Here is a 10,096-nt window from a genome sequence, read left to right as displayed (position 1 = left end):
GCTCCATCACTTGCTGCTTGGACCTTATTTTTAGACCTAAGAATAAGGGAGGGCTTGGGATCATGAACCTTGGCGTTCAGAATATTGCTATACTGCTCAAGCATGCCAATAATTTTCTAAATAGGAAAGATCTCCCTTGGGTATCTTTAATTTGGGACATATATTATTATGGCAGGGTACCTCAATCAACTAAAGATTGTGGCTCTTTCTGGTGGGAGGACATCTGCAAAATTTTGCATCACTTCAGATCTTCATCTTGGGTTCAAATCAATGAGGGGGATACAACTATTTTTTGGTCCGATTGCTGGAAGATTGGTGACAATGTCACTACCTTACAGTCAAGATATCCCAGGCTGTTTTCCTTTGTGAAAGACCACTGGATAAGTGTTAAGGGGGCTTTTGATTCGCAGGAATTTACTGAGCGGTTTCACTTACCCTTACCTGAGCAAGCTTTTGCTGATTTTATGACTCTGAAGTGTTTGATGGTGACTCGTAACAAAAGGGAAGGTGAGAAGGACATCTGGTATTGGCAAGGGTCTAGCAATGCATACAGGCCAAAGATTTTTCACACCTTCATACCCTCCTCCTTATCCTTTAATCATTTGCTTCTTTGGATCTATAAATCTGCTTGCACCATGAAGATCAAGGTGGTTGCATGGATGCTTATCATGGACAGATTAAACACAAAGGACATGGTTGAGAGGAGGCATTGGCACCTTGATGATGGTGTTAATTGTGTTCCTTGCCACTTGTAGACAAGAGAGACTAGGGACCATCTTTTCTTTCACTGTAACTTCAGTATCAGAGTTTGGAATTATCTTTAGATTGACTGGTCTCATGGTGATACAATGGGGGAGATTGTTACACAAGCCAAAGAGGGATTTTGCCAAACCTTTTTTCTCTGAGGTGGTTTTCATTGCTTGATGGAACATTTGGATCATTAGGAATGGCTATGTTTTTTGGCATGAAAGACCAAGCTTTAACAAATGGACAAGTGCTTTCATTCATGATATATCTCTCATGCAACACAGAATAAAGTGTGCTTTCAAGGATGATCTTTTGAGATGGATTTCATTCCTACCTCCTTGATTTTCTTTTATTTAGAGGGTACATTTGTATTTTTTTGTTTTCCTTTTAGAGGTTAGTTTTAAGGTTACCTCTCGTAATCTTTGTACTTTGTATCCTTTTCATTAATAAAGTTTTGATCTGCTGTGGGGGGGCGTCGATGAGGTGGAGCCAATCTTTGACCAAAGCCCAAAGCCTCAAAGCAAAATGACACTTGAAGAGTAGGTGCCCCACGGACTCGGGCTCCATATCGCATAGCGGGCAAGGTCCACAGTTTGGCCACCCTCTTTTGGCCAACCGGAAGGCAGGCTCCCTTTTGCATAGAGGTGCAGCGTTATTATTACTGAACAAATACAAAAACCAAAGGCATTCAATTGTCCTTCAGAGCACAACTTGTTTGGATGTAAATATAAGAGCGTTTAGATCACTAACTTTAGTGATCTAAGCGCTCTTATATTTCTTTACGGAGGGAGTACACTTTAGTACAGTCATACCAATTACAAATTTACAACTAAACTCAACAAATAGAGATGCAGCAACGGCAATTGGCTACCATCAGCATAAAGTTTCTCATGCCATTTTTGCTGTCGACTTTATTATTTATCATTCTGTAGGCCGACCAAGTGAAACCTCCACACGAGCACACCAAAAGCAACGGGAAAAAAACAACGACTTGCACCCCGAGCATTCCACAAACAGAGAGATCTCCCGTTGTCCGACTCCTATCAAAGAGCTCCATTGTACTTGAATGCTTCAAGATATGACCAAGGATCCCAAGATGAATCCCTTAGCAGCTGTTCCTGCAAAAGGCCGTATGCATGCATGTGTGACAAATCTGATATTTTGAGCGTCCACTGGAAAACAAATCTAATCTTTTGAGTGTGATCAACTTACCATAATGTCTTTAATACGCCCGGCGCTTGTGCTGCTGTAAGCCTGTAAAAAGTGTCACTTAGGTTGGTAGCAACGGAAAAGAATTTCAAGTGGATGTGAAATGTCCACAGAAAAACATGAAGAACAAGAAATGACAGTAGAAATAGAGCTATTTCTCTCACCTCTCTAATCTAATTATAGAGAGTTTCACCCGGGAAGATATTGTGGCCATGTGTTGCAATATGGACTAGGACGCCTTCTCCTGAAAGACCATTCCTGAACTCTTGGGCATGCGGGCAGTCTATCATGTACAGGCGTTCCAGCGAGCAAAGGCTCTCTGCCAGGTCCAGTGCTGGGCAATCCTGCACTAACAGGTCCTGCAGCTTACCGAGATTGGAGATCTTCATCAGACTTCTGTTGTCCTTGAGCTTGAGCCACACAACTGCAGGAAGGTTGACAACTTCTTTCAGCTCATGAGCACCTTCAATGTGGATTCTCTTGAGGTTGACAATCTTGGACAAGTCCGGAGGAAGAGCCGTCAGTTTTGGACAATCAAGAAGCAGCAGCCGTTGAAGGCAAGGCATCAGAGAGAACTGTTGATGGTTGCCATCGCACACATCTCTTGTGTTGAGGGACCATTTCTCCAAATTGCGCATGCGAATGATTAGGAGAAGTTCAAGCTTTGGGAAGAAGGCGGCAGCACTGGCGACACCTTTCCCCAAGAGCTCTGTGCCAATAGAGACAACTTCATCTGCGCCTTGAATCTTAAGCTCTAGCAGCTCTGGCATCTGACCTGCTGGTGGCAGCACTGAGCATGGTATGCACTCATTGAGGTGCATTAGGCATAAATTTGGCATATTAAGCTCTGGTTCGGTAAGCAACCATTCTGGGAACGCTGAGCCCGGGAATCCGACAAGAAAAAGATATGCTAGGCTTGTTGATGGAACAAGTGTGTCATAGACTCGCTGGATCCTCTCGAGCTCATCAGCATCGTAGCGAGTACTGGTGCATTGGAGTCCCAGTTCTCTAAGATTACGACTGTTCTTCAGCACAAGCTCACCCCTTGGTGTAGCTTTCTCAAGCTTATCAACCCACAGACGCCGGACATTGTGGAGGTCTCGCAGTTCATCCAATCTGAACCCAGTCTCGCTCTCAAAAACTCCTCTGAGGCTGTAGAGATGCTGAAAATTTGCAATCCCTTTGGGAACATGATGAAGTGCAACCTGGTCTAGCTCAAGGAAACTTATGTTTGGTAGTCCCATCAGACCAGCCGGCAGGCTATGCAACTCACGGCAACCAAGCAAACAGAGGTACTCAAGGCTTATGAGCTTACCTATGGACCTTGGAAGTTTGTTAATTTCCGTATAGCTCAGGTCTAGCAGCTTGAGCAGCACCAAGTCCCCCAATGACTCTGGTATGTTCTGGATGCTTGTTCCACGGAGAACCAAGACACGGACATGCTGGAGCTTTCTGAAAGTGTCGCTGCGAATCGACTTGAAGTTCTTGTTATCGAAAAGCAGGAGTGTCCTCAAGCACCTGTGCTCTTCTAGAGCTGGTAGTTCTTCTACAGCGCTGCTGATCCCTAGGCGGCGTAAATTTGGCAGGGCTCTGCTATTTTCCACATTCATGAACGTGGAGTAATCTTTCTTCACATTCATGAACAAGGAGTGATCCTTTGTCAGATGTTGTCCAAGCGACCTCAGTACATCATGAATCGTTGACACAGCCTGGTCCACGGTCTCCGGTTTTGGCTGCAAAAGGTTCCTCCTAATTAGCTCATAGTAGTACCTTTCAGCGGTCTGATGTATTGAGCACCCATCTTCTTTCCTCACAAAACCCTCGGCAACCCACCAGTAAGCAACAGCGTCACGCCATATGTCAAAGCTCGGAGGCAACAGAGCACACCAGAGGAAGCACTGCTTCAGTTCATGGGGCAGGTTTCTGTAACTTACATACAGTGCCCCGGCTACTCCAGCGGGGAGTCCATCAATAGACCATTGGCAATCTCGGATCTTCTTCCACTCCTCCTCTGTTTTTCTGCTAGACAGAGCGCCTGCAACGGCCTTGATGGCAAGAGGAAGGCCATCACACTTTCTCACAATTGCAAGCCCCAGCTCCCGGAATTTACCATCAGGATGTTGGAATGAATTCTTCATAAGCAGCATCAGGCCATCAGCCTCACTCATTCTGTGTACCGGCTGAATATATGCTGTGTTCATTGCCAGCAAAACTTCATGGCTTCTTGTGGTGACAAGGACGCCGACTTTCAAGGCTCCCATAAAGGCTAACCGAAGACGACTGATCCAGACATCAGGCAGAAACACATTATCCAATACAAGAAAAACACTCTTTCCTTGGATTGTGTCTTTTAGGCCAAGCAGAAGCTCAGTGTCGGTCTCTAGCTGATCACACTTCCCTCCAGCCATTCTTATTGCCTGCTTCAGCAAATCAGTTATGGTGTAGGTCTCAGAAATGCACAGCCATATATGAATCTGGAATTCCTTCCGTATGCTCTGCTCCCAGTATATCTTCTGAGCTAGTGTTGTCTTGCCGATGCCTCCCATCCCTTCAATGCCAAAAACACTTGGCTCATTATTCTGGCACCTACTGACAATAGCTTGTACCATGGAATCAGCATAACGTGTGATAGCTGTTCCAACAACCCCTGGTTCAACTATACGAACTGTCTGTCTTGTATCCACAATTGTTATCTCGGGCGGTGGAGATGCGGGTCTCCCCGGGGTATACATCTCTGTTGTCCCTCTAATCTCCTCAAGCTCCGTGTTTATGTCCTTGATCCTTGTAGCTACTCTGTGGTCAAGCAAAAGCTTTGGAAAACAAGAAAACATGGAGCAGCATGGCGGCGATCTTGGTCGGGTATATGAATGAGCCATAAAAAGATCTACGACATCATCAACATTGAACATAACATCACTGACGCGCTTCCACCATAATTTGGTCCCTTCATCTCTCATGGCCAAAGCCTCCGCATCCTGACGAACTGCCCTGAAGGTTTCCAGATTGTGCTGGAGCTTCCTGATATCCCTTCCCACACATAATGTCATCACGACCTCATCCTCCACCAGCTGTCCCAACTTGCCCAACGAGCTCGAAACAAGACCCTCCAAAACGGTCGCCATAGTGCCTAACCTGCGGCTGCGGATTCTCACTCAGCAAGACGATTTGCTTGGCAAGTTTTCCCAAAACAAGCATAGGCCACTGCCAGTTTGCCCTGCTACGCACAATTCACACGATGGCATGCCCTTCTCTGCACAAAGCATCAAACGCCAACAGTTTTAGATCCAGATCCTTATCGCATGTACATACTGGAGTACAATACAACACATTTATATAATCAGTTCAAGAAAATTCCAATTCATTTAACCTGGTGTTCGAGGGAGAATTTTTTTTATACATCTCAGGAAGCTCCCTTATATAAGACAAAAAAGAACTATGCATCTAATAGGCCGAGGCCGGGAAAAGAGGATGTTTCTTTAAAATTTGGCAATCTCTAACAGCTCAGAATAACTATAGATAGAATTTACTCAGGAAAATCATATCAAAAGCAACTACATGGAAGCTCTAAATGACCGCCGAAGAAATCTTAGAACCGAGGCATGATACTCTGTTTTGTATACAAAAAATAGAAAAAAAGGTCGTACCTTTCTACCGTCACTCCAGATGCGAGAAGGAGCCGAGGAGATCGCGATGGTGGTCGCTTTCTGGGATAATGAGGAAAGAATAACCGGCCGACCTCTCGCTGCGGCCCTGCTCCCGCCGGGAAGCGGGAGTAGGAAAATCTCTTGCTCAGGTGAGATCAACCTACTCGCTCTTGCTGGATCCGAAGTCACAAAGCTAAGCCTCTGCGTCTGCCTGCAAGTTCGTTTGATCCGTTCGTTGATGGGAGAAGACAAGATATGGTGGGTGGGGGGCATCTGCCTATCCAAAGTCAAACCACCTAATCAGTTTTATTATAATATAATATTCCCGTCTGATTCCATTCATATGAAATTAGTGAGAAAAAGGGCAATCATTGCTGCACTTGCAAGTCTCTCGGTCTCCAATAAAATTTCGGCCATAACATAATATGATTGTCCTGATCTATTCGCTGGCAACAGCTCAGTTCCTTTCATAGAAAATTCCATAAAAAGGTACAAGAGACAAGCAGTTCGGCCCAGCCACCATCTGTACTCAGGACGCGGCTGTGGTGTGGCAGGGTACTGTTCGGCCATTGACAAGTGGGCTCGCTGTGAATCAGCCCCACATGCTAGTGCCCCCAACGGCGTGTAACATACGTCAGGGAAGCTGCTTCCGTCTGTACTCAGGACGCGGCTGCCGTGCGGCAGGGTATCGTTCTTAAATCCGGCTCCACAAACCGACGCGCGTCCACGGACACAGATCGATCACATCTTATAGATGCTATGCAACTGAGTATCTCATGTCTCATCATCTAGATCCATACAAATTATGCAAAACATTTCCTATGTACTACATACACCATGTTAGCCTAAACAAAGCCACGCCGTCTCGAGCATCTCATCGACATCCGCGGCATGCTCCGCCTCCCTCTCCTACGGACGACGATGCTTGGCCTCCACCGTCGATTTTGACCGGAGGGAATCGACGATCGCCTGCTGCTCCGCCTGTAGATCCGCGTCCCCATCGTCCTCCTCCTGCTCCGCATCCCCGTCTTCCTCCAACTCCACCTCCTCCTCCTCCTCCTTCAGATCGACCGCGTCCGGAGGTAGCCCCGCGGAGATCCGAGCTTTGCACCTTGCCTAGATCTGCTCAAGGTGTTGCAGTCGGCGAGCCGGTACTAGATATGGGTAGCTCCTTACCCAGCGGCGTGGGGGCATGGCTACTACCGGTGATAGACGGCGAGTGGAAAGCGGCGGCGGGGCTGGACGGGAGGGGGTGTGGATGGGTAGGGTTTCGACACCGGCAGTCGGCTTAAATACCCATGCTACGGCACAACACGGCTCGCACGAGTCGCGCCACATGGCGATGGAGGAGACGAGCTTCAGACCATCGGGTTTCGGGGTGTTTTTGTGTGGGACCCGGCCGTCAGTCCGACATGGCGGACGCACTCGGGCCTCCCCATATCCGCCCCATATTTGGGCTCCATATGAAGGGTGCTGGTCAGCCCTCTCGGTCGAGTTTTCATGAGCAGTTAGTGGTCGGGCCGTCCGCCTGGGCATTTGGGGCGGGTTTGGGGCGCCCGGGGCATTGTCGTGAATAAGGAAATATAAAATAACAACTTTATTATTGTCTCTAGGACATATTTCCTTCAAATAAGACATTGGTGGTAAGCAGTATGACGATCACCGCCCACAACTCTTTGTGTTCTACTCGTGCATATCATCTATGCATAGACCTGGCTTTAATGCCACTGTTGGGAAACATAGCATGCAATTTCACAAAAATTCCTACGCTTACGCAAGATCTATCTAGGAGATGCATAGCAACGAGAGGGTTAGAGTGTGTCTACATACCCTCGTAGACCGAAAGCAGAAACGTTTGCCAACGTGGTTGATGTACTCGAACTTCTTCTTGTTTCGACCGACTGTATGGCACCTCCAAGTTCTGCACACGTTCAGCTCGATGATGTCCCTCAAACTCTTGATCCAATAGAGTGTCGAGGAAGTAGATAAGTTCTGTCCGCATGACGACGTGGTGACGGTGATGGTGAAGTTATCTGCGCAGGGCTTCGCCTAAGCACTACGAGAATATGACCGGAGGTGTAAACTGTGGAGGAAGGCGCCGCACACGACTAACAATCGTTGGTCTGTGTTCTAGGTGCCCCCTCCCCATGTATATATAGGTGGGAGGGGGAGAGGAGCTGCCTTGGAGTGCCCAAATAGGAGGAATCCTACTTTGGCCTAATCTGTAATAGTTTTTGATTAGTACAACTTTTACTTAGGAGGTCCTAAGGCACACACAATTTTTGATTAGTACTAGCATGCATGTCAATGAAGATCACATGTTGTGCCTAATCTCTAATAGTTGGTCCGTCATTATTTTTCCTACTCTTTTCGGTTATGTAATTTAGAAAATAAGTATGTTATTGTCCAATCATACCATGTCAGTATATGTTACGGAGGAGGGTAAGGTGATTGTTAGTGAAAAAGCACAGGTCAAGCTTGATATGTTTTAATCTGTAGTTACCTAACCTCTTGTACAAAGTAGTCATGCATTTTGTGATTATCAAGCTTCAATTGCCTGGTGCTTTTGTTCATTAATTCCGTCTTTTTTAGGTTTGTCATAAACAAGGTTGACACATAGTTGAGGAAGATGATGTCCATTGATTCCGACAGGCAGCAACTACCTACGTTGTAGGGCCTATTGGAGAAGTGATAACCCACAAGTGTAGGGGATTGCAATAGCTTTCGAGGATGAAGTACAACCCAAATTTATTGATTCGACACAAGGGGAGCCAAAGAATATTCTTGAGTATTAGCAGTTGAGTTGTTAATTCAACCACACCTGGATAACTTAGTATCTGCAGCAAGGTATTTAGTAGCAAAGTAGTATGATAATAATGGTAACAGTAGCAAAAGTAAACATAAATGTTTTTGGGTTTTTGTAGCAGTTGTAACAGTAGCAACGGAAAAGTAAATAAGCGGAGAACAATATATGAAAAGCTCGTAGGCAATGGATCAATGATGGATAATTATGCCGGATGTGATTCCTCATGCAATAGTTATAACATAGGGTGATATAGAACTAACTCCAATTCATCAATGTAATGTAGGCATGTATTCCACAAATAGTCATACGTGCTTATGGAAAAGAACTTGCATGACATCTTTTGTCCTACCCTCCCGTGGCAGCGGGGTCCTAGCGGAAACTAATATATATTAAGGCCTCCTTTTAATAGAGAACCGGACCAAAGCATTAACACATAGTGAATACATGAACTCCTCAAACTACGGTCATCACCGAGAAGTATCCCGATTATTGTCACTTCGGGGTTGTCGGATCATAACACATAATAGGTGACTATAGACTTGCAAGATAGGATCAAGAACACACATATATTCATGAAAACATAATAGGTTCAGATATGAAATCATGGCACTCAGGCCCTAGTGACAAGCATTAAGCATGGCAAAGTCATAGCAACAACAATCTCAGAACATAGTGGATACTGGGGATCAAACCCTAACAAAACTATCTTGATTACATGGTAAATCTCATCCAACCCATCACCGTCCAGCAAGCCTACGATGGAATTACTCACGCACAGCGGTGAGCATCATGAAATTGGTGATGGAGGATGGTTGATGATGACGACGGCGATGAATCCCCCTCTCCGGAGCCCCGAAAGGACTCCAGATCAGCCCTTCCGAGAGAGAATAGGGCTTGGCGGCGGCTCCGTGTCGTAAAACACGATGAAACTTTCTCTCTGATTTTTTTCTCCCTGAGACAGAATATATGGAGTTGGAGTTGACGTCGGTGGAGGTCCAGGGGCCCACGAGATAGGAGGTCGCGCCCTAGGGGAGGGGCGCCCCCCTATCTCATGGACAGGCTGTGGGCCCCCTGGCATTAATTCTTTCGCCAAAAAATCTTATTAATTCCAAAAAGTGCCTCCGTGGATTTCCAAGACATTCCGAGAACTTTTCTTTTTTATACATAAAACAACATCATGGTAGTTTTGCTGAAAACAGCATCAGTCTGGGTTAGTTTCATTTAAATCATGCAAGTTAGAGTCCAAAACAAGCGCAAAAGTGTTTGGAAAAGTAGATACGTTGGAGACGTATCAACTCCCCCAAGCTTAAACCTTTGCTTGTCCTCAAGAAATTCAGTTGATAAACTGAAAGTGATAAAGAAAAACTTTTACAAACTCTGTTTGCTCTTGTTATTGTAACATGAAAAGCCAGCATTAAAGTTTCAGCAAATATTACGAACTAACCATACTCACAATAACACATAGGTCTCACAATTACTCACATGAATAGCATAATCAGCTAGCGAGCCATAATAATAAAACTCGGATGACAACACTTTCTCAAAATAATCATAACATAATATAACAAAATGGTATCTCGCTAGCCTTTCTGAGACCGCAAAACACAAATGCGGAGCACCTTTAAAGTCAAGGACTGACTAAACATTGTAATTCATGGTAAAAGAGATCCAGTCAAGTCATACCCAATAT

General features: G+C 45.5%; 1 protein-coding gene across 2 annotated transcripts; it reads right to left on the bottom strand.

The window, feature by feature from the left end:
• Nucleotides 1–1,543: 1,543 nt before the first annotated feature.
• LOC123072156 (putative disease resistance protein RGA4) lies at nucleotides 1,544–5,882 on the bottom strand. 2 transcript variants are annotated; one of them, XM_044495719.1, is made up of 4 exons: nucleotides 5,601–5,882; nucleotides 2,121–5,206; nucleotides 1,960–2,001; nucleotides 1,544–1,859 (listed from the first exon to the last, which is right to left on the bottom strand). In XM_044495719.1, exon 2 carries the CDS (start codon nucleotides 5,076–5,078, stop codon nucleotides 2,130–2,132), a length of 2,949 nt encoding a protein of 982 aa, XP_044351654.1. In that variant the 5' UTR covers nucleotides 5,079–5,206; nucleotides 5,601–5,882; the 3' UTR covers nucleotides 1,544–1,859; nucleotides 1,960–2,001; nucleotides 2,121–2,129. The 2 variants fall into 2 exon arrangements, with proteins under 2 accessions (XP_044351654.1, XP_044351653.1); XM_044495718.1 differs by having other exon boundaries at nucleotides 1,544–1,865; nucleotides 5,601–5,881.
• Between the last annotated feature and the right edge of the window lie 4,214 nt (nucleotides 5,883–10,096).

The sequence above is a fragment of the Triticum aestivum genome, chromosome 3B (genome assembly GCF_018294505.1).
Source record: "Triticum aestivum cultivar Chinese Spring chromosome 3B, IWGSC CS RefSeq v2.1, whole genome shotgun sequence".
NCBI lineage: Eukaryota > Viridiplantae > Streptophyta > Magnoliopsida > Poales > Poaceae > Triticum > Triticum aestivum.
This window is presented reverse-complemented; position numbering and strand designations above follow the sequence as displayed.

Coding starts and splice junctions, on each gene's coding strand:
- LOC123072156 (XM_044495719.1), bottom strand. CDS start 5,078: ATGGCGACCGTTTTGGAGGGTCTTGTTTCGAGCTCGTTGGGCAAGTTG.